Source organism: Oncorhynchus tshawytscha, unplaced genomic scaffold (assembly GCF_018296145.1).
Source record: "Oncorhynchus tshawytscha isolate Ot180627B unplaced genomic scaffold, Otsh_v2.0 Un_contig_2868_pilon_pilon, whole genome shotgun sequence".
Taxonomy (NCBI): domain Eukaryota; kingdom Metazoa; phylum Chordata; class Actinopteri; order Salmoniformes; family Salmonidae; genus Oncorhynchus; species Oncorhynchus tshawytscha.
The window spans coordinates 350,095-375,000 of NW_024609771.1; the positions used below are offsets into that span (position 1 = coordinate 350,095).

Below are 24,906 nucleotides of genomic sequence, written 5' to 3' on the forward strand. Positions count from 1 at the left end.
TTGATTACAAAATTGTTGAATCTGGATTTTCCCTATATCCCACCACTGTTGAATGGATACAAAACTGGCCTTTTGAGACCTCCACCTCTCCCAAAACAAACTGAAACAGTTCCTGAAGTGAGCATCACTCAATAAAGTTATATTAAAATGCCAGTATGCGCTTTTGGGTTTTACATCGTTAATGAACACCACCTCTGTTATTAAACAATGGTCAGAAAATCCCACTGGAGTTATCACACTTGATTTACAAACCTGAGATTGATGCTCAAAAACATAAAACCTATCTAACCTGGCCATAGAGATGATGTTCTCTCTCACATGCGCCCAGGTGTACTGCCTTGTTCCTCCATGTTGACTCCGCCAAATATCACACAATTCATTTGTTACAATGAGGCGTTTTAAAAACATCCTTGAGGCTATATGAGGTTCTTGGTGATTTCTATCTAAATCGCTAACTGTGCAGTTAAAATCCCCAGCAATAAACAAATAATCTTCTTTGTTACATTTCTCAATGGTATTTGATAGTGTCTCTAAAAAACACCCTCTCAACTGTCACCACTGGGGCATATACATTTATCAGACACATAGTGATGTTTTCATACCTTGCTCTAACTTTTAATAACCTCCCCTCAACTACCTCTTCAACCTCATATGACAACGGCAAAAACCCTTTTGAGAACAAGATAACCACACCCCCACTTTTTGAGTTTTTATGACTACACACCACTGTCCCCCCCCCTCCTGTTGCCACATAACTTCATTTTCCAAATTACTATGCGTTTCTTGTAGAAATATTATGTCACTTCCCTTTCCCCTAATTAACTCATACACCATGGCTCTTTTTTTAACATCTCTTGCCCCATTTACGTTTAAAGAAGAAATCTTAAAACTGCTCATGGATAAAAAAAATATACAGAAGAAGATCCAGCCACCACATTTCTTTGTAATTGTTGATGCACTATCTATCAGCACTATCTATCAGCACTATCTATCAAAAAGATAATTACTTGACACATTGGAAAGAATTAACAAAAAAACAGAGCAAACTAGAATGCTATTTGGCCCTACACAGAGAGTACACAGCGGCAGAATACCTGACCACTGTGACTGACCCAAAATTAAGGAAAGTTTTGACTATGTACAGACTCAGTGAGCATAGCCTTGCTATTAAGAAAGGCCGCCGTAGGCAGACATGGCTCTCAAGAGAAGACAGGCTATGTGCTCACTGCCCACAAAATGAGGTGGAAACTGAGCTGCACTTCCTAACCTCCTGCCCAATGTATGACCATATTAGAGAGACATGTTTCCCTCAGATTACACAGATCCACAAAGAATTCGAAAACAAATCCAATTTTGATAAACTCCCATATCTACTGGGTGAAATTCCTCAGTGTGCCATCACAGCAGCAAGATTTGTGACCTGTTGCCACGAGAAAAGGGCAACAGTGAAGAACAAACACCATTGTAAATACAACCCATATTTATGCTTATTTATTTTATCTTGTGTCCTTTAACCATTTGTACATTGTTAAAACACTGTATATATATAATATGACATTTGTAATGTCTTTATTGTTTTGAAACTTCTGTATGTGTAATGTTTACTGTTAATTTTTATTGTTTTTCACTTTATATATTCACTTTATATATTGTCTACCTCACTTGCTTTGGCAATGTTAACACATGTTTCCCATGCCAATAAAGCCCCTTGAATTGAATTGAATTGAGAGAGATGACAGAGAGAGAGATAGAGAAAGAGATGACAGAGAGAGAGAAAGAGAGAGATGACAGATAGAGATGAGAGAGAGATGACAGATAGAGAGAGAGAGAGAGAGAGAGAGAGAGAGAGAGAGAGAGAGAGAGAGAGGAATACAGCTATGTGGTTTTTCTAAAAAGAAGAGAGAGAAGAGGACAGGAGGTGTAAAGCAGGAGGGTGAATGATCCACTGAGATAGAAGAGAGAGAGGAGGACAGGACAGGAGGTGTAAGGCAGGAGGATGAATGATCCACTGAGATAGAAGAGAGAGAGGAGGACAGGACACGAGGTGTAAGGCAGGAGGATGAATGACCCACTGAGATAGAAGAGAGAGGGAAGAGGACAGGAGGTGTAAGGCAGGAGGGGGAATGATCCACTGAGATAGAAGAGAGAGAGGAGGACAGGACAGGAGGTGTAAGGCAGGAGGGTGAATGATCCACTGAGATAGAAGAGAGAGGAGGACAGGAGGTGTAAGGCAGGAGGGTGGATGATCCACTGAGATAGAAGAGAGAGGAGGACAGGAGGTGTAAGGCAGGAGGGTGGATGATCCACTGAGATAGAAGAGAGAGAGGAGGACAGGACAGGAGGTGTAAGGCAGGAGGGTGAATGATCCACTGAGATAGAATAGAGAGAAGAGGACAGGACAGGAGGTGTAAGGCAGGAGTGTGAATGATCCACTGAGATAGAAGAGAGAGAGGAGGACAGGACAGGAGGTGTAAAGCAGGAGGATGAATGATCCACTGAGATAGAAGAGGACAGGGTACAGCATGTCTCGGTCTGTGTGTGTGTGTGTGTTATTATAGTGTGTGTGTGTTATTATAGTGTGTGTGTGTGTGTGTGTGTGTGTGTGTGTGTGTGTGTGTGTGTGTGTGTGTGTGTGTGTGTGTGTGTGTGTGCGTGTGACAGCTGAGATCTATAATAGAGCATTAATACAGGAGGAGGGGAATATGACCAGAATGTCTGAGGGAAAAAGTGACATTTGGAAATCACTATTAAAAGGGTATTCAGGTATTCATTCTGGTAAAGTTAAGGTCTGGGATAAGATAAACAACATTAAGGGTTGTGCTGGTCATAGACCCCTCTGTTTTTGAAAATAGGCTTTAGGCCTACGTGTTCCTCTGGAATGACCCAGAACATGTCCTTGACTCTAAACCTATTGTTGTTATATGTTTCCACCATTATTTCTCCATCAGCACTATCTATCAGCACTATCTATCAGCACTATCTATCAGCACTATCTATCAGCACTATCTATCAGCACTATCTATCAGCACTATCTATCAGCACTATCTATCAGCACTATCTATCAGCATTATCTATTAGCACTATCTATCAGCACTATCTATCAGCACTATCTATCAGCACTATCTATCAGCACTATCTATCAGCACTACTATCTATCAGCACTATCTATCAGTACTATCTATCAGTACTATCTATCAGCACTATCTATCAGCACTATCTACTATCTATCTAAGCACTATCTATCAGCACTATCTATCACTATCACTATCTATCAGCACTATCTATCAGCACTATCTATCAGCACTATCTATCAGCACTATCTATCAGCACTATCTATCAGCACTATCTATCAGCACTATCTATCAGCACTATCTATCTATCTATCAGCACTATCTATCTGCACAATCTATCAGCACTATCTATCAGCACTATCTATCAACACTATCTATCAGCACTATCCTTCTGCACTATCTATCAGCACTATCTATCAGCACTATCTATCAGCACTATCTATCAGCACTATCTATCAGCACTATCTATCAGCACTATACTATCTATCAGCACTATCTATCAGCACTATCTATCAGCACTATCTATCAGCACTATCTATCAGCACTATCTATCAGCACTATCTATCAGCACTATCTATCAGTACTATCTATCAGCACTATCTATCAGCACTATCTATCAGCACTATCTATCAGTACTATCAATCTATCAGTACTATCAATCTATCAGTACTATCTATCAGCACTATCTATCAGCACTATCTATCAGCACTATCTATCGGTACTATCTATCGGCACTATCTATCGGCACTATCTATCGGCACTATCTATCGGCACTATCTATCGGCACTATCTATCGGCACTATCTATCGGCACCATCTATCGGCACCATCTATCAGCACTATCTATCAGTACTATCAATCTATCAGTACTATCAATCTATCAGTACTATCTATCGGCACTATCTATCGGCACTATCTATCGGCACTATCTATCGGTACTATCTATCGGCACTATCTATCGGCACTATCTATCGGCACTATCTATCGGCACTATCTATCGGCACTATCTATCGGCACTATCTATCGGCACTATCTATCGGCACTATCTATCAGCACTATCTATCAGCACTATCTATCAGCACTATCTATCAGCACTATCCATCAACACTATCTATCAGCACTATCTATCAGCACTATCTATCAGCACTATCTATCAGCACTATCCATCAACACTCTCTATCAGCACTCTCTATCAGCACTATCCATCAACACTATCTATCAGCACTATCTATCAGCACTATCCATCAACACTCTCTATCAGCACTCTCTATCAGCACTATCCATCAACACTATCTATTAGCACTATCTATCAGCACTATCCATCAACACTATCCATCAACACTATCTATCAACACTATCTATCAGCACTATCTATCAGCACTATCCATCAACACTATCCATCAACACTATCCATCAACACTCTCCATCAACACTATCCATCAACACTATCTATCAGCACTATCTATCAACACTATCTATCAACACTATCTATCAACACTATCAACACTATCTATCAACACTATCCATCAACACTCTCTATCAGCACTATCCATCAACACTATCTATCAGCACTATCCATCAACACTATCTATCAACACTATCTATCAACACTCTCTATCAGCACTATCCATCAACACTATCTATCAACACTATCTATCAACACTATCTATCAACACTATCTATCAACACTATCTATCAACACTCTCTATCAGCACTCTTATTTCGTTATTTCGGACTTTCGTGTCGCACCTCCCGGGTTGAAAATGTTTTGTTTTGCATTTGACCCTAACCCATTTGTATGATGATGTCCCCCGCTTGGTTTGCTTTCGCCATAAAGCCTTTTTCCAATCTGATTAAAACGCGTTCAGCTTTATTTTGATGTATTGCACTTGTGATTTCATGAAAAGTTAAATATTTATAGTAATTTCATTTGAATTTCGCGCTCCGCAGTTTCACCGGATGTTGTCGAAACGTTCCGCTAGCCGTAACTTAAAGGACTTCTTGTCCTTCCAGACCACTGAGTGTGTTTTTGTTTGTACAAACAATAGTTGCACTGAAACCTCTCCTCATGTAACCCCTGTACACACACACACACACACACACACACACACACACACACACCCCCGGGCAACCCAAACCGTGATGACATTGAATCAACATGGAAAACTGATTGGATGTGAAAAAGTCAGGGAGTATTTTATTCACCCAACTGGCAACTCTTGTGTGTAGATGAGTGAGATATAAAAAATAACATGAAGACATTTTTATTTTAGGGTGTGACACAACAAAATGTGGAAGAAGGTGGTGGGAACGCTTTCTGAAGACACTGTACATATAACCTGTTTCATGTCCATGTTTTGACTTATAAATGATTATAATTTATTATAAATGATTATTCATTATTATTATAAATGATTATAAATTAAAGTTGAATTAAATATTTATTCTCTCCTCTTCTCTCCTCCCGTCTCCCCTCCTCCCCCTCTTCTCCTCCTCCAGATGTAGCTCCATATTTCCGTGTGTCTCCGGGCCAGGTCCAGACCCATCTAGAGGGTAACAGGCTGGTACTGACCTGTCTGGCTGAAGGCTCCTGGCCTCTACAGTACCGATGGATCCTCAACAACACAGATATCACACACTTCTCTCCACTATACACGTAAATATACCTTAAATATACCTTACATAATGTACCTCTCTCTTTATATATACCTTATATAATATACTGTACCTCTCTACCTGCTTCGCTCCACTACAGATGTAGATATACCTAAATATAATATACCTTATATAATATACTGTACCTCTCTACCTGCTTCTCTCCACTGTACACAGAAATATACCTTAAATATATATACATCTCTCTCTAAATATAGCGATATATAATATACCTCTCTCTATAGATATACCTATATATAATATACCTATATATAATATACCTATATATAATATACCTATATATAATATACCTATATATAATATACCTATACATAATATACCTATATAATATACCTATATATAATATACCTATATATAATATACCTATATATAATATACCTATATATAATATACCTATATATAATATACCTATATATAATATACCTATATATAATATACCTATATATAATATACCTTTCTCTATAGATATACCTATATATAATATACCTCTCTATAGATATACCTATTTATAATATACCTATATATAATATACCTATATATAATATACCTATATATAATATACCTATATATAATATACCTATATATAATATACCTATATATAATATACCTCTCTATATAATATACCTATATATAATATACCTATATATAATATACCTATACATAATATACCTATATATAATATACCTATATATAATATACCTCTCTATATAATATACCTATATATAATATACCTATATATAATATACCTATATATAATATACCTATATATAATATACCTCTCTATAGATATACCTATATATAATATACCTCTCTATAGATATACCTATATATAATATACCTCTCTATAGATATACCTATATATAATATACCTATATATAATATACCTATATATAATATACCTATATATAATATACCTCTCTATAGATATACCTATATATAATATACCTATATATAATATACCTCTCTATAGATATACCTATACATAATATACCTATATATAATATACCTATATATAATATACCTCTCTATAGATATACCTATATATAATATACCTCTCTATAGATATACCTATATATAATATACCTATATATAATATACCTATATATAATATACCTATATATAATATACCTATACATAATATACCTATATATAATATACCTCTCTATATAATATACCTATACATAATATACCTATATATAATATACCTATATATAATATACCTATATATAATATACCTATATATAATATACCTATATATAATATACCTCTCTATAGATATACCTATACATAATATACCTATATATAATATACCTATACATAATATACCTATATATAATATACCTATATATAATATACCTCTCTATAGATATACCTATACATAATATACCTATATATAATATACCTATATATAATATACCTCTCTATAGATATACCTATACATAATATACCTATATATAATATACCTATATATAATATACCTCTCTATAGATATACCTATATATAATATACCTCTCTATAGATATACCTATATATAATATACCTCTCTATAGATATACCTATATATAATATACCTATATATAATATACCTATATATAATATACCTCTCTATAGATATACCTATATATAATATACCTATATATAATATACCTATATATAATATACCTATATATAATATACCTCTCTATAGATATACCTATATATAATATACCTATATATAATATACCTCTCTATAGATATACCTACATATAATATACCTATATATAATATACCTATATAATATACCTATACATAATATACCTATACATAATATACCTATACATAATATACCTATACATAATATACCTATATATAATATACCTATACATAATATACCTATATATAATATACCTATATATAATATACCTATATATAATATACCTATATATAATATACCTATATATTATATACCTATATATAATATACCTATATATAATATACCTATATATAATATACCTATATATAATATACCTATATATAATATACCTATATATAATATACCTATATATAATATACCTATATATAATATACCTATACATAATATACCTATACATAATATACCTATACATAATATACCTATACATAATATACCTATATATAATATACCTATATATAATATATACCTATATATAATATACCTATATATAATATACCTATATAATATACCTATATATAATATACCTATATATAATATACCTATATATAATATACCTATATATAATATACCTATACATAATATACCTATACATAATATACCTATATATAATATACCTATATATAATATACCTATATATAATATACCTATATATAATATACCTATATATAATATACCTATATATAATATACCTATATATAATATACCTCTCTATAGATATACCTACATATAATATACCTATATATAATATACCTATATAATATACCTATACATAATATACCTATACATAATATACCTATACATAATATACCTATATATAATATACCTATACATAATATACCTATATATAATATACCTATATATAATATACCTATATATAATATACCTATATATAATATACCTATATATTATATACCTATATATAATATACCTATATATAATATACCTTTCTCTATAGATATACCTATATATAATATACCTATATATAATATACCTATATATAATATACCTATATATAATATACCTATATATAATATACCTATATATAATATACCTCTCTATAGATATACCTATTTATAATATACCTATATATAATATACCTACATATAATATACCTATATATAATACATCTATATATAATATACCTTTCTCTATAGATATACCTATATATAATATACCTATATATAATATACCACTCTATAGATATACCTATATATAATATACCTATATATAATATACCTCTCTCTCCCCGTCAATGTCTTTTTCATACTTTATTTTCCTAACTTGAAAACCTGAGAGCAACTTTTATCTGATCTCTGTGGTAGTGTGTATATCAGCAGTCAGCACCCATCCTGTTCTCTCCATCCTCCTGTCTTCCCCTCTCTCCCCAGAGGGGTATGCATGATCGATCAGATAATAATATATAGATGAAGATATTTCTCTACATATAATGTGTTGTGGAATGTATAATAATATATATATATATGTGTGAACACTCTCCTGTCTGTCTCAGCTCTCACACACTCTGAGCTTTTATCTCTGGAGTGTTGACATGAGACGAGACGATGTGTTAAAAGACCAACACCAGGTCTGGGTGCTGTTGACTAAGCTTCCCTCTCTCATTTACACTACAGGAGGGCTGGGGGTTCGATAGGACCAACACCAGGTCTGGGTGTTGTTGACTAAGCTTCCCTCTCTCATTTACACTACAGGAGGGTTGGGGGTTCGATAGGACCACGAGGTCTGGGTGCTGTTGACTAAGCTTCCCTCTCTCATTTACACTACAGGAGGGCTGGGGGTTTGATAGGACCAACACCAGGTCTGGGTGTTGTTGACTAAGCTTCCCTCTCTCATTTACACTACAGGAGGGCTGGGGGTTTGATAGGACCAACACCAGGTCTGGGTGCTATTGACTAAGCTTCCCTCTCTCATTTACACTACAGGAGGGCTGGGGGTTCGATAGGACCACCACGAGGTCTGGGTGCTGTTGACTAAGCTTCCCTCTCTCATTTACACTACAGGAGGGCTGGGGGTTCGATAGGACCACCACGATGTCTGGGTTTTGTTGACTAAGCTTCCCTCTCTCATTTACACTACAGGAGGGCTGGGGGTTCGATAGGACCACCACGATGTCTGGGTTTTGTTGACTAAGCTTCCCTCTCTCATTTACACTACAGGAGGGCTGGGGGTTCGATAGGACCACCACGAGGTCTGGGTGTTGTTGACTAAGCTTCCCTCGCTCCAACCGTGCTGTGATACATTACTGCTTTTTACATCAATCACCCATAGAGTATGGAACATACATACAATGAGAGAGAGAGATGGAGAGATGGAGAGAGAGAAGAGGGAGGGAAGAGGGAGAGAGAGGGAAGAGGGAGAGAGCGAGAGAGATGGGGAGAGAGAGAGAGACACAGAGAGAGAGAGAGAGAGAGAGAGAGAGATGTTTATCATTCCAAATATGGGTGGTAATGGTAGTGATAACAGTTTAGTGATGGTAGTAGTAGTCGTAGTAATGATGATTGTAGTTGTAGTACTGATATAAAGGAGAAGATGACTGTTATTTAGTTATAAGTTAGTTATAGTTTCATTTTCCATAATTTGTATACTATTATACTATTGACTGTTACTATTTTATTGTTATTATTTTTGTAGTTAATTTTGTATTATTATTTACTACCATTTTATATTATTATTTGCATTTATAATTTTGTTACAATGTATATTGTATACATTGTTGCTTTGGAAATATTGACACAATGTTTTTCATGCCAAAAAGCAGCTTGAATTTGAATTTGAATTTGAGAGAGCGAGAGATGGAAAGAGAATGCGCACAGACCCTTTCTCTCTGTTTCTGCGGGGGACCCAGCAGTTTGTAGCCATGTATTGATTGAGATGACAAGTGGTATTCTGCATCGGACGTTAGAACAACAACAACACAACGACGCTGGGTGTATTATCATCACAAAATATTATGACTATGTTAGTTTGACAATGTCATGACTATGTTAGTTTGACAATGTTAGAATAGAGTTAGTTTGACAATGTTATGACTACGTTAGTTTGACAATGTTATGACTATGTTAGTTTGACAATGTTAGAATAGAGTTAGTTTGACAATGTTAGAATAGAGTTAGTTTGACAATGTTAGAATAGAGTTAGTTTGACAATGTTAGAATAGAGTTAGTTTGACAATGTTAGAATAGAGTTAGTTTGACAATGTTATGACTATGTTAGTTTAACAATGTTATGACTATGTTAGTTTGACAATGTTATGACTATGTTAGTTTGACAATGTTAGAATAGAGTTAGTTTGACAATGTTATGACTATGTTAGTTTAACAATGTTATGACTATGTTAGTTTAACAATGTTATGACTATGTTAGTTTGACAATGTTATGACTATGTTAGTTTGACAATGTTAGAATAGAGTTAGTTTGACAATGTTATGACTATGTTAGTTTGACAATGTTAGAATAGAGTTAGTTTGACAATGTTAGAATAGAGTTAGTTTGACAATGTTAGAATAGAGTTAGTTTGACAATGTTATGACTATGTTAGTTTAACAATGTTATGACTATGTTAGTTTGACAATGTTATGACTATGTTAGTTTGACAATGTTAGAATAGAGTTAGTTTGACAATGTTATGACTATGTTAGTTTGACAATGTTATGACTATGTTAGTTTGACAATGTTAGAATAGAGTTAGTTTGACAATGTTATGACTATGTTAGTTTGACAATGTTAGAATAGAGTTAGTTTGACAATGTTATGACTATGTTAGTTTGACAATGTTAGTTTGACTATGACTAGTTAGTTTGACAATGTTATGACTATGTTAGTTTGACAATGTTAGAATAGAGTTAGTTTGACAATGTTAGAATAGAGTTAGTTTGACAATGTTAGAATAGAGTTAGTTTGACAATGTTATGACTATGTTAGTTTAACAATGTTATGACTATGTTAGTTTGACAATGTTATGACTATGTTAGTTTGACAATGTTAGAATAGAGTTAGTTTGACAATGTTATGACTATGTTAGTTTGACAATGTTATGACTATGTTAGTTTGACAATGTTATGACTATGTTAGTTTGACAATGTTATGACTATGTTAGTTTAACAATGTTATGACTATGTTAGTTTAACAATGTTATGACTATGTTAGTTTGACAATGTTAGAATAGAGTTAGTTTGACAATGTTATGACTATGTTAGTTTAACAATGTTATGACTATGTTAGTTTGACAATGTTATGACTATGTTAGTTTGACAATGTTAGAATAGAGTTAGTTTGACAATGTTATGACTATGTTAGTTTGACAATGTTATGACTATGTTAGTTTGACAATGTTATGACTATGTTAGTTTGACAATGTTATGACTATGTTAGTTTGACAATGTTAGGATAGAGTTAGTTTGACAATGTTAGAATAGAGTTAGTTTGACAATGATAGGATAGAGTTAGTCTGATAATGTTAGAATAGAGTTAGTTTGACAATGTTATGACTATGTTAGTTTGACAATGTTAGGATAGAGTTAGTTTGACAATGTTAGAATAGAGTTAGTTTGACAATGTTAGGGTAGAGTTAGTTTGATAATGTTAGAATAGAGTTAGTTTGACAATGTTATGACTATGTTAGTTTGACAATGTTAGAATAGAGTTAGTTTGACAATGTTATGACTATGTTAGTTTGAAAATGTTAGAATAGAGTTAGTTTGACAATATTACAACTGTGTTAGTTTGACAATGATAGAATAGAGTTAGTTTGACAATGTTAGGATAGAGTTAGTTTGAAAATGTTAGGATAGAGTTAGTTTGACAATGTTAGGATAGAGTTAGTTAGACAATGTTAGGATAGAGTTAGTTTGACAATGTTAAAATATAGTTAGTTTGACAATATTATGACTATGTTTGTTTGACAATGTTAGAATAGAGTTAGTTTGACAATGTTAGGATAGAGTTAGTTTGACAATGTCAGGATAGAGTTAGTTTGACAATGTTAAAATATAGTTAGTTTGACAATATTATGACTATGTTTGTTTGACAATGTTAGAATAGAGTTAGTTTGATAATGTTAGAATAGAGTTAGTTTGACAATGTTATGACTATGTTAGTTTGACAATGTTAGAATGGAGTTAGTTTGACAATATTATAACTATGTTAGTTTGACAATGATAGAATAGAGTTAGTTTGACAATGTTAGGATAGAGTTAGTTTGACAATGTTAGGATAGAGTTAGTTTGACAATGTTAGCATAGAGTTAGTTAGACAATGTTAGGATAGAGTTAGTTAGACAATGTTAGAATATAGTTAGTTTGACAATGTTAGAATAGAGTTAGTTTGACAATGTTAGAATAGAGTTAGTTAGACGATGTTAGGATAGAGTTAGTTTGACAATGTTAGGATAGAGTTAGTTAGACAATGTTAGGATAGAGTTAGTTAGACAATGATAGGATAGAGTTAGTTTGACAATGTTAAAATAGAGTTAGTTTGACAATATTATGACTATGTTAGTTTGACAATGTTAGAATAGAGTTAGTTTGACAATGTTAGGATAGAGTTAGTTTGACAATGTTAGAATAGAGTTAGTTTGACAATATTATAACTATGTTAGTTTGACAATGATAGAATAGATTTAGTTTGACAATGTTAGGATAGAGTTAGTTTGCCAATGTTAAAATATAGTTAGTTTGACAATATTATGACTATGTTAGTTTGACAATGTTAGAATAGTTAGTTTGACAATGTTAGAATAGAGTTAGTTTGACAATGTTAGAATAGAGTTAGTTTGACAATATTATAACAATGTTAGTTTGACAATGATAGAATAGATTTAGTTTGACAATGTTAGGATAGAGTTAGTTTGACAATGTTAGGATAGAGTTAGTTTGACAATGTTAGCATAGAGTTAGTTAGACAATGTTAGGATAGAGTTTGTTAGACAATGTTAGAAAAGAGTTAGTTTGACAATGTTAGCATAGTAAGTTAGACAGTTTTAGGATATAATTGACAATGTTTGGGCATATTGTCACAACAGCCCAGTTAGACAAGGTTAGGATAGAGTTTGTTAGACAATGTTAGAATAGAGTTAGTAGACAATGTTAGAATAGAGTTAGTTTGACAATGTTAGAATAGAGTTAGTTAGATAATGTTAGAATAGAGTTAGTTAGACAATGTTAGGATAGAGTTAGTTAGATAATGTTAGAATAGAGTCAGTTAGATAATGTTAGACTAGAGTTAGTTAGATAATGTTAGGATAGAATTGACAATGTGTGAACGTATGGCCACAACAAAAAGCCCATTTCAACAGCAGTGTAATGGTTGTAATGATTGTAATGGTTGTAATGGTTGTAATGATTGTAATGATTGTAATGGTTGTAATGGTTGTAATGATTGTAATGGTTGTAATGGTTGTAATGTAATGGTTGTAATGGTTGTAATGATTGTAATGGTTGTAATGATTGTAATGGTTGTAATGGTTGTAATGGTTGTAATGGTTGTAATGGTTGTAATGATTGTAATGGTTGTAATGGTTGTAATGGTTGTAATGATTGTAATGATTGTAATGATTGTAATGGTTGTAATGATTGTTTCTCTAGTGATGCTCCAGTCTGAAGCTGATACGTCACTGTGTCTGTTGTTGACAACATCACAAGGACACGCTGGCTGGAATATTTGGCTGTGTGTGTGTGTGTGTGTTGGTGTGTGTGTGTGTTTGTTTGTGTGTGTTTGTTTGTGTGTGTTTGTTGGTGTTTGTGTGTGTGTGTGTTTGTTGGTGTGTGTGTGTGTGTGTGTGTGTTTGTTGGTGTGTGTGTGTGTGTGTGTGTTTGTTGGTGTGTGTGTGTTTGTTGGTGTGTGTGTTTGTTGGTGTGTGTTTTTGTTGGTGTGTGTTTTGTGTTTCATCCAGGTTGGGTGTAATGGGGTTTTAATGGGCAACCTGGCATCGGGCAGTAGACACACACACACGTACACACCTCCGCCTCCCCATCTGTCCCTCTTTAGGAGTACAGTTCACACATTCTCCCCTCTTCCTCTCTCCTCTTCCTCTCTTCTCTTTCTCTCTTCTCTTTCTCTTTCTCTCTGTGTCTGTCTCCTCCAAGGTCACATCATCCTTCCAGTCTGTTTCACCCATTTTTCTCTCTCTCTCAATTCAGTTCCATTCAATTCAAGGGCTTTATTGGCATGGGAAACGTGGTATGTTATCCCAGAGGTAATGACACACTGTGGTGTTTCACCCAGTCCTCTCTCTCTCTAGGTATGTTATCCCAGAGGTAATGACACACTGTGGTGTTTCACCCAGTCCTCTCTCTCTCTAGGTATGTTATCCCAGAGGTAATGACACACTGTGGTGTTTCACCCAGTCCTCTCTCTCTCTAGGTATGTTATCCCAGAGGTAATGACACACTGTGGTGTTTCACCCAGTCCTCTCTCTCTCTAGGTATGTTATCCCAGAGGTAATGACACACTGTGGTGTTTCACCCAGTCCTCTCTCTCTCTAGGTATGTTATCCCAGAGGTAATGACACTGTGGTGTTCACACAGCCCTCTCTCTCTCTAGGTATGTTATCCCAGAGGTAATGACACTGTGGTGTTTCACCCAGTCCTCTCTCTCTCTAGGTATGTTATCCCAGAGGTAATGACACACTGGTATTTCACACAGTCCTCTCTCTCTCCAGGTATGTTATCCCAGAGGTAATGACACTGTGGTGTTTCACACAGTCCTCTCTCTCTCTAGGTATGTTATCCCAGAGGTCCAGAGGTCGGATGCTGGGTTGTATCAGTGTGTGGTCAGGAACAGGATGGGAGCCCTGTTACAGAGGAGAGCTGAGGTGCAGGTCGCCTGTAAGTACACACACACCTCTCCCTCTCTCTTTATCTCCCTCTCTCTTTATCTCTCTCTCTCTTCATCTCTCTTTCTCTATCTCCCTCTCATTATCTCCCTCCCTCTCTCTCTCTCTCTCTCTCCCCATCTCCCTCTCATTATCTCCCTCTCATTATCTCCCTCCCTCTCTCTCCCTCTCTCCCTCTCTCTCTCACTCTCCATCTCCCTCTCTCTCTCTCTTTATCTCTATCTCTCATTATCTCCCTCCCTCTTTCTCTCTGTCTCTCCCCCTCTCTCTCTCTCTCTCTCTCCCTCTCTCTCTCTCTCTCTCTCTCTCTCTCCCTCTCTCTCTCTCTCTCTCTCTCTCTCTCTCTCTCTCTCTCTCTCTCTCTCTCCCTCTCTCTCTCTCTCTCTTTCACTCTCTTTCTCTCCCTAATGTCACTCGTTCTCTCTCCCTCTCTTTCACTCTCTTTCTCTCCCTAATGTCCCTCGTTCTCTCTCTCCCTCTCTTTCACTCTCTTTCTCTCCCTAATGTCCCTCGTTCTCTCTCTCCCTCTCTTTCACTCTCTTTCTCTCCCTAATGTCCCTCGTTCTCTCTCTCTCTAGTCATGGGTAACTTTTCTGGTGAAGAGCAGCGTCGTACGGTCAGTGTTGGTCGAGCTGCGGTCCTGAACACTCCAACCGTCAGCTGCTTCCCTAGACCGCAGGTCACCTGGTACAGAGACGGTCACAAGATAATCCCCAGCAACAGAGTGTGAGTGCCGCTGCTAACTTAAACCACAATGTTCTAGTTAATGCTCAAATAATGGTCAACATTTTCTATTCACCATGTTAGTCAGGTTAAAAAACAAATAACTCACTCGATGAAGAATCAGAGGTCAACACTTTGTGGTTGGGGTCAAATCTCCTGCAGGGAGTGGTTGGGGTCAAACCTCCTGCAGGGAGTGGTTGGGGTCAAACCTCCTGCAGGGAGTGGTTGGGGTCAAACCTCCTGCAGGGAGTGGTTGGGGTCAAATCTCCTGCAGGGAGTGGTTGGGGTCAAATCTCCTGCAGGGAGTGGTTGGGGTCAAACCTCCTGCAGGGAGTGGTTGGGGTCAAACCTCCTGCAGGGAGTGGTTGGGGTCAAACCTCCTGCAGGGAGTGGTTGGGGTCAAATCTCCTGCAGGGAGTGGTTGGGGTCAAACCTCCTGCAGGGAGTGGTTGGGGTCAAACCTCCTGCAGGGAGTGGTTGGGGTCAAACCTCCTGCAGAGAGTGGTTGGGGTCAAACCTCCAGCAGGGAGTGGTTGGGGTCAAACCTCCTGCAGAGGTTGAAACACAGTGGATGTAACATACGTTTCTTTGGTCTGTGATTCAGTAACATCTTGTTTGTAGCAGGGGTTTGGGCCGTATCCACATTCTAACAGCAAGCCAACATAACTTCATTGCAAGGCCAGACAACCCAGTTCATACAGTTATACTACTATCTCAAAAGGCTACTCGCACCAGGAGGGAGTTGATTGTCTCTGCTTTAACCAAGAAGCTAGAGGGAGTTGATTGTCTCTGCTGTAACCAAGAAGCTAGAGGGAGTTGATTGTCTCTGCTGTAACCAAGAAGCTAGAGGGGGTTTATTGTCTCTGCTGTAATCAAGAAGCTAGAGGGAGTTGATTGTCTCTGCTGTAATCAAGAAGCTAGAGGGAGTTGATTGTCTCTGCTGTAACCAAGAAGCTAGAGGGAGTTGATTGTCTCTGCTGTAACCAAGAAGCTAGAGGGAGTTGATTGTCTCTGCTTTAACCAAGAAGCTAGAGGGAGTTGATTGTCTCTGCTTTAACCAAGAAGCTAGAGGGGATTGATTGTCTCTGCTGTAACCAAGAAGCTAGAGGGGTTGTCTCTGCTGATTGTCTCTGCTGTAACCAAGAAGCTAGAGGGAGTTGATTGTCTCTGATTTAACCAAGAAGCTAGAGGGAGTTGATTGTCTCTGCTTTAACCAAGAAGCTAGAGGGGGTTGATTGTCTCTGCTGTAACCAAGAAGCTAGAGGGAGTTGATTGTCTCTGCTTTAACCAAGAAGCTAGAGGGAGTTGATTGTCTCTGCTTTAACCAAGAAGCTAGAGGGAGTTGATTGTCTCTGCTTTAACCAAGAAGCTAGAGGGAGTTGATTGTCTCTGCTTTAACCAAGAAGCTAGAGGGAGTTGATTGTCTCTGCTGTAATCAAGAAGCTAGAGGGGGTTGATTGTCTCTGCTGTAACCAAGAAGCTCTTAGCTTGTAAGTCAGCCAACCAAATGCTTAGCTGGAGCCCTGAGCTACATATCATTTATTATATAGTTAGTAACCTTTTAGCTCCGCTGTGACGGGACTTTATTCACTTACAACAACTCTGATGCTAATCAACTGTACAAATAAAGTTGATCAATTGGACTGTAATGTTTTAGTTCCAAGGGAAATCAAAATAGACTTGTTTTTTTCTTGGACTTTGTAGAATTATATTAAACACATCCTTCACTCTGTCAAAACAAAAAACTATTGTCGTTCATTTTGAAAAGTTTATATATTTCCATAAATATTTCTTCATTGTAACAGTTCTCTTGTGGTGAGAGTCGGACCAAAATGCGGCGTGTAGATTGCGATCCATGTTTAATAAACAAACGTAAAAACACGAATCAATACAAAACTACAAAACAAAGAACGTAACGAAAACCGAAACAGTCCTATCTGGTGCAAACACAGAGACAGGAACAATCACCCCCAAACACACAGTGAAACCCAGGCTACCTAAATATGGTTCCCAATCAGAGACAATGACTAACACCTGCCTCTGATTGAGAACCATATCAGGCCAGACATAGAAATAGACAAACTAGACATGAAACATAGAATGCCCACTCAGTTCACACCCTGACCAACCAAAACATAGAAATATACAAAGTAAACTATGGTCAGGGTGTGACAGTACCCCAACCCCCCAAAGGTGCGGACTCCGGCCGCAAAACCTGAACCTATAGGGGAGGGTCTGGGTGGGCATCTGTCCACGGTGGCGGCTCTGGTGCTGGACGTGGCCCCCACTTCACCGTAGTCTTCCCCCACCTTGTCCGCTTCCGTGCCCTCTTAGCCACGGCAACCCTACTTAATAACACGGGACAGAGGGGCAGCTCGGGACAGAGGGGCAGCTCGGGACAGAGGGGGAGCTCGGGACAGAGGGGCAGCTCGGGACAGAGGGGATCTTCAGACTCCGGCAGCACAGGAGAGGAGGAAGGCTCTGGCAGATCCTGGCTGACTGGCGGATCTGGAAGAGTCTGGCTGACTGGCGGATCTGGAAGAGTCTGGCAGACTGGCGGATCTGGAAGAGTCTGGCAGATCTGGAAGAGTCTGGCTGACTGACGGATCTGGAAGAGTCTGGCTGACTGGCGGATCTGGAAGAGTCTGGCTGACTGGCGGATCTGGAAGAGTCTGGCGGATCTGGAAGAGTCTGGCGGATCTGGAAGAGTCTGGCTGACTGGCGGATCTGGAAGAGTCTGGCTGACTGGCGGATCTGGAAGAGTCTGGCTGACTGGCGGATCTGGAAGAGTCTGGCTCTGGCTGCTCCATACTGACTGGCGGCTCTGGCTGCTCCATGCTGACTGGCGGGCCTGGCTGCTCCATGCTGACTGGCAGCTCTGGCTGCTCCATGCTGACTGGCAGCTCTGGCAGATCCTGGCAGACTGGCAGCTCTGGCTGCTCCATGCTGACTGGCAGCTCTGGAAGCTCTGGCAGACTGGCGGATCTTGAAGACTGGCAGCTCTGAAGACTGGTCTCTCCGGCTGCTCCATGCAGTCTGGCTGACTCCGGCGGATCTGGAAGAGTCTGGCTCTGGCTGCTCCATGGACTGGACAGTCTGGCTGCTCCATGAAGACTGACAGCTCTGGCTGGAAGACAGCTCTGGCTGCTCCATGCAGACTGACAGCTCTGGCTGCTCCTGCAGAACACTCTGGCTGATTGAGAACCAGCTCTGGCTGCTCCATGCAGAAATAGACAGCTCTAGCTGCTCCATAGAATGGCTGGCAGCTCTGGCTGCTCCATGCAAGGCTGAAATCTGGCTGCTAAACCATGTCAGGCTGGCAGCTCTGGCTGCTCCATGCAGGCTGGAGCTCTGGCTGCGCTAAACAGGCAGGAGTCCGGCAACGCTGTAGAGGCGGAAGGCTCTGGTAGCGCTAAACAGGCGGGAGACTCCGGCAGCGCAGGAGAGGAGGAAGGCTCTGGCAGCGCTGGAGAGGCGAGGTGCATTGTAGGCCTGATGCGTGGTGCTGGTACTGGTGGTACTGGACCGAGAACACGCACAGGAAGCCTGGTGCGGGGAGCTGCTACCGGAGGGCTGGGGTGTGGAGGTGGTACTGGATAGACCGGACCGTGCAGGCGAGCCTGCCCAACCTTACCTGGTTGAATGCTCTCGGTCGCCCTGCCAGTGCGGCGAGGTGGAATAGCCCGCACTGGGCTATGCAGGCGAATCGGGACAGAGCGCAAGGCTGGTGACATGTGGCCGGCCCAAGGAGACGTCTGGGGACCAGATCTGTAGAGCCGGTCTGGCATTTGGCTCGACGGCTCAAAGTCTGGCTGATACGCGGAGCTGGAATATACCGCACCTGGCTAGCGCATCTGGGGACACTGTGCGCACCACTGCATAACACGGTGCCTGCCCGGTCTCTCTAGCCCCCAGTAAGCACAGGGAGTTTGCACAGGTCTCTGGCAGCATACTCCCTGTGATCCCCCAATACATTTTTGGGGCTGACTCTCAGGCTTGGAAGAGTCGCCTGTGCTGCCTCCTCATACCTGCGTCTGAGCTTTCGCCGCCTCCAGTTCTTCTTTGGGGGGCGATATTCTCCAGGCTGAGCCCAGGGTCCTTCACCATCCAGTTCGTCCTCCCATGTCCATTCCTTCTCTTGCTGCACCAGGAGGGACTCCCCTGGACCAGGGTCCTCTTCTCGGATCTCCCAAGTCCAGTCTTGTCACGCTGCACCTGCTGCTGTTGCCTGTTACCACGACTTGGTCCTGTTGTGGTGGGTGATTCTGTTCTCTGTGGTGAAGGAGATCGGACCAAAATGCGGCTGACTTGCGGATCCATGTTTAATAAACAAACATAAAAACACGAATCAATACAAACACTACAAATCAAAGAGTCTGAAAACCAAAACAGTCCTATCTGGCAAACAAGAGTCTGGAACAATATGGCAAACACACTGAAAAGGCTGGCTGACCAGCAATGGTTTCCCAATGGGTACTGAGACAATGATCTAACACCTGCCTCTGATTGAGAACCATATCAGGCCAGACATAGAAATAGACACACTAGACATGAAACATAGAATGCCCACTCAGCTCACACCCTGACCAACCAAAACATAGAAATATACAAACTCTATTCTAACATTGTCAAGACCATGTTTGCACACCTTGCAGGTTGATATGCATCTGATGTGTATGCTAAAGGGGATGACCAGCAATGTTCTCTATTGGGTACTGATATGCTAAAGGGGATGACCAGCAATGTTCTCTAGTGGGTACTGATATGCTAAAGGGGATGACCAGCAATGTTCTCTAGTGGGTACTGATATGCTAAAGGGGATGACCAGCAATGTTCTCTAGTGGGTACTGATATGCTAAAGGGGATGACCAGCAATGTTCTCTAGTGGGTACTGATATGCTAAAGGGGATGACCAGCAATGTTCTCTATTGGGTACTGATATGCTAAAGGGGATGACCAGCAATGTTCTCTATTGGGTACTGATATGCTAAAGGGGATGACCAGCAATGTTCTCTATTGGGTACTGATATGCTAAAGGGGATGACCAGCAATGTTCTCTATTGGGTACTGATATGCTAAAGGGGATGACCAGCAATGTTCTCTAGTGGGTACTGATATGCTAAAGGGGATGACCAGCAATGTTCTCTATTGGGTACTGATATGCTAAAGGGGATGACCAGCAATGTTCTCTATTGGGTACTGATATGCTAAAGGGGATGACCAGCAATGTTCTCTATTGGGTACTGATATGCTAAAGGAGATGACCAGCAATGTTCTCTAGTGGGTACTGATATGCTAAAGGGGATGACCAGCAATGTTCTCTATTGGGTACTGATATGCTAAAGGGGATGACCAGCAATGTTCTCTAGTGGGTACTGATATGCTAAAGGGGATGACCAGCAATGTTCTCTATTGGGTACTGATATGCTAAAGGGGATGACCAGCAATGTTCTCTATTGGGTACTGATATGCTAAAGGGGATGACCAGCAATGTTCTCTAGTGGGTACTGATATGCTAAAGGGGATGACCAGCAATGTTCTCTAGTGGGTACTGATATGCTAAAGGGGATGACCAGCAATGTTCTCTAGTGGGTACTGATATGCTAAAGGGGATGACCAGCAATGTTCTCTAGTGGGTACTGATATGCTAAAGGGGATGACCAGCAATGTTCTCTAGTGGGTACTGATATGCTAAAGGGGATGACCAGCAATGTTCTCTATTGGGTACTGATATGCTAAAGGGGATGACCAGCAATGTTCTCTATTGGGTACTGATATGCTAAAGGGGATGACCAGCAATGTTCTCTAGTGGGTACTGATATGCTAAAGGGGATGACCAGCAATGTTCTCTAGTGGGTACTGATATGCTAAAGGGGATGACCAGCAATGTTCTCTATTGGGTACTGATATGCTAAAGGGGATGACCAGCAATGTTCTCTAGTGGGTACTGATATGCTAAAGGGGATGACCAGCAATGTTCTCTAGTGGGTACTGATATGCTAAAGGGGATGACCAGCAATGTTCTCTAGTGGGTACTGATATGCTAAAGGGGATGACCAGCAATGTTCTCTAGTGGGTACTGATATGCTAAAGGGGATGACCAGCAATGTTCTCTAGTGGGTACTGATATGCTAAAGGGGATGACCAGCAATGTTCTCTAGTGGGTACTGATATGCTAAAGGGGATGACCAGCAATGTTCTCTAGTGGGTACTGATATGCTAAAGGGGATGACCAGCAATGTTCTCTAGTGGGTACTGATATGCTAAAGGGGATGACCAGCAATGTTCTCTAGTGGGTACTGATATGCTAAAGGGGATGACCAGCAATGTTCTCTAGTGGGTACTGATATGCTAAAGGGGATGACCAGCAATGTTCTCTAGTGGGTACTGATATGCTAAAGGGGATGACCAGCAATGTTCTCTAGTGGGTACTGATATGCTAAAGGGGATGACCAGCAATGTTCTCTAGTGGGTACTGATATGCTATGACCAGCAATGTTCTCTAGTGGGTACTGATATGCTAAAGGGTTCTCTAGATGACCAGCAATGTTCTCTAGTGGGTACTGATATGCTAAAGGGGATGACCAGCAATGTTCTCTAGTGGGTACTGATATGCTAAAGGGGATGACCAGCAATGTTCTCTAGTGGGTACTGATATGCTAAAGGGGATGACCAGCAATGTTCTCTAGTGGGTACTGATATGCTAAAGGGGATGACCAGCAATGTTCTCTAGTGGGTACTGATATGCTAAAGGGGATGACCAGCAATGTTCTCTAGTGGGTACTGATATGCTAAAGGGGATGACCAGCAATGTTCTCTAGTGGGTACTGATATGCTAAAGGGGATGACCAGCAATGTTCTCTAGTGGGTACTGATATGCTAAAGGGGATGACCAGCAATGTTCTCTAGTGGGTACTGATATGCTAAAGGGGATGACCAGCAATGTTCTCTAGTGGGTACTGATATGCTAAAGGGGATGACCAGCAATGTTCTCTAGTGGGTACTGATATGCTAAAGGGGATGACCAGCAATGTTCTCTAGTGGGTACTGATATGCTAAATGGGGATGACCAGCAATGTTCTCTAGTGGGTACTGATATGCTAGTGGGTACTGATATGGATAGACCAGCAATGTTCTCTAGTGGGTACTGATATGCTAAAGGGGATAGACCAGCAATGTTCTCTAGTGGGTACTGATATGCTAAAGGGGATAGACCAGCAATGTTCTCTAGTGGGTACTGATATGCTAAAGGGGATGACCAGCAATGTTCTCTAGTGGGTACTGATATGCTAAAGGGGATAGACCAGCAATGTTCTCTAGTGGGTACTGATATGCTGATAGACCAGCAATGTTCTCTAGTGGGTACTGATATGCTAAAGGGGATGACCAGCAATGTTCTCTAGTGGGTACTGATATGCTGATAGACCAGCAATGTTCTCTAGTGGGTACTGATATGCTGATAGACCAGCAATGTTCTCTAGTGGGTACTGATATGCTGATAGACCAGCAATGTTCTCTAGTGGGTACTGATATGCTGATAGACCAGCAATGTTCTCTAGTGGGTACTGATATGCTGATAGACCAGCAATGTTCTCTAGATATGCTGATAGACCAGCAATGTTCTCTAGTGGGTACTGATAGACCAGCAATGTTCTCTAGTGGGTACTGATATGCTGATAGACCAGCAATGTTCTCTAGTGGGTACTGATATGCTGATAGACCAGCAATGTTCTCTAGTGGGTACTGATATGCTGATAGACCAGCAATGTTCTCTAGTGGGTACTGATATGCTGATAGACCAGCAATGTTCTCTAGTGGGTACTGATATGCTGATAGACCAGCAATGTTCTCTAGTGGGTACTGATATGCTGATAGACCAGCAATGTTCTCTAGTGGGTACTGATATGCTGATAGACCAGCAATGTTCTCTAGTGGGTACTGATATGCTGATAGACCAGCAATGTTCTCTAGTGGGTACTGATATGCTGATAGACCAGCAATGTTCTCTAGTGGGTACTGATATGCTGATAGACCAGCAATGTTCTCTAGTGGGTACTGATATGCTGATAGACCAGCAATGTTCTCTAGTGGGTACTGATATGCTGATAGACCAGCAATGGGTACTGATATGCTGATAGACCAGCAATGTTCTCTAGTGGGTACTGATATGCTGATAGACCAGCAATGTTCTCTAGTGGGTACTGATATGCTGAAAGACCAGCAATGTTCTCCATGCTCTAGTGGGTACTGATATGCTGAAAGACCAGCAATGTTCTCTAGTGGGTACTGATATGCTGATAGACCAGCAATGTTCTCTAGTGGGTACTGATATGCTGATAGACCAGCAATGTTCTCTAGTGGGTACTGATATGCTGATAGACCAGCAATGTTCTCTAGTGGGTACTGATATGCTGATAGACCAGCAATGTTCTCTAGTGGGTACTGATATGCTGATAGACCAGCAATGTTCTCTAGTGGGTACTGATATGCTGATAGACCAGCAATGTTCTCTAGTGGGTACTGGTACTGATATGCTGATAGACCAGCAATGTTCTCTAGTGGGTACTGATATGCTGATAGACCAGCAATGTTCTCTAGTGGGTACTGATATGCTGATAGACCAGCAATGTTCTCTAGTGGGTACTGATATGCTGATAGACCAGCAATGTTCTCTAGTGGGTACTGATATGCTGATAGACCAGCAATGTTCTCTAGTGGGTACTGATATGCTGATAGACCAGCAATGTTCTCTAGTGGGTACTGATATGCTGATAGACCAGCAATGTTCTCTAGTGGGTACTGATATGCTGATAGACCAGCAATGTTCTCTAGTGGGTACTGATATGCTGATAGACCAGCAATGTTCTCTAGTGGGTACTGATATGCTGATAGACC

General features: G+C 39.6%; 1 protein-coding gene across 1 annotated transcript in view; it reads left to right on the top strand.

Annotated features, from left to right (window-relative positions):
- The window catches only part of LOC121845819 (protein sidekick-1-like), a gene marked incomplete at its 3' end in the record, with an annotated part of 173,512 nt that overhangs the window by 124,649 nt on the left and 23,957 nt on the right, over window positions 1-24,906 (top strand). Inside the window, exons 2-4 of the mRNA XM_042317838.1 lie at window positions 5,570-5,726; window positions 15,174-15,280; window positions 15,867-16,014. Of these exons, the coding sequence (XP_042173772.1) occupies window positions 5,570-5,726; window positions 15,174-15,280; window positions 15,867-16,014 (412 nt within the window). The remainder of the gene's footprint in view (window positions 1-5,569; window positions 5,727-15,173; window positions 15,281-15,866; window positions 16,015-24,906) is intronic.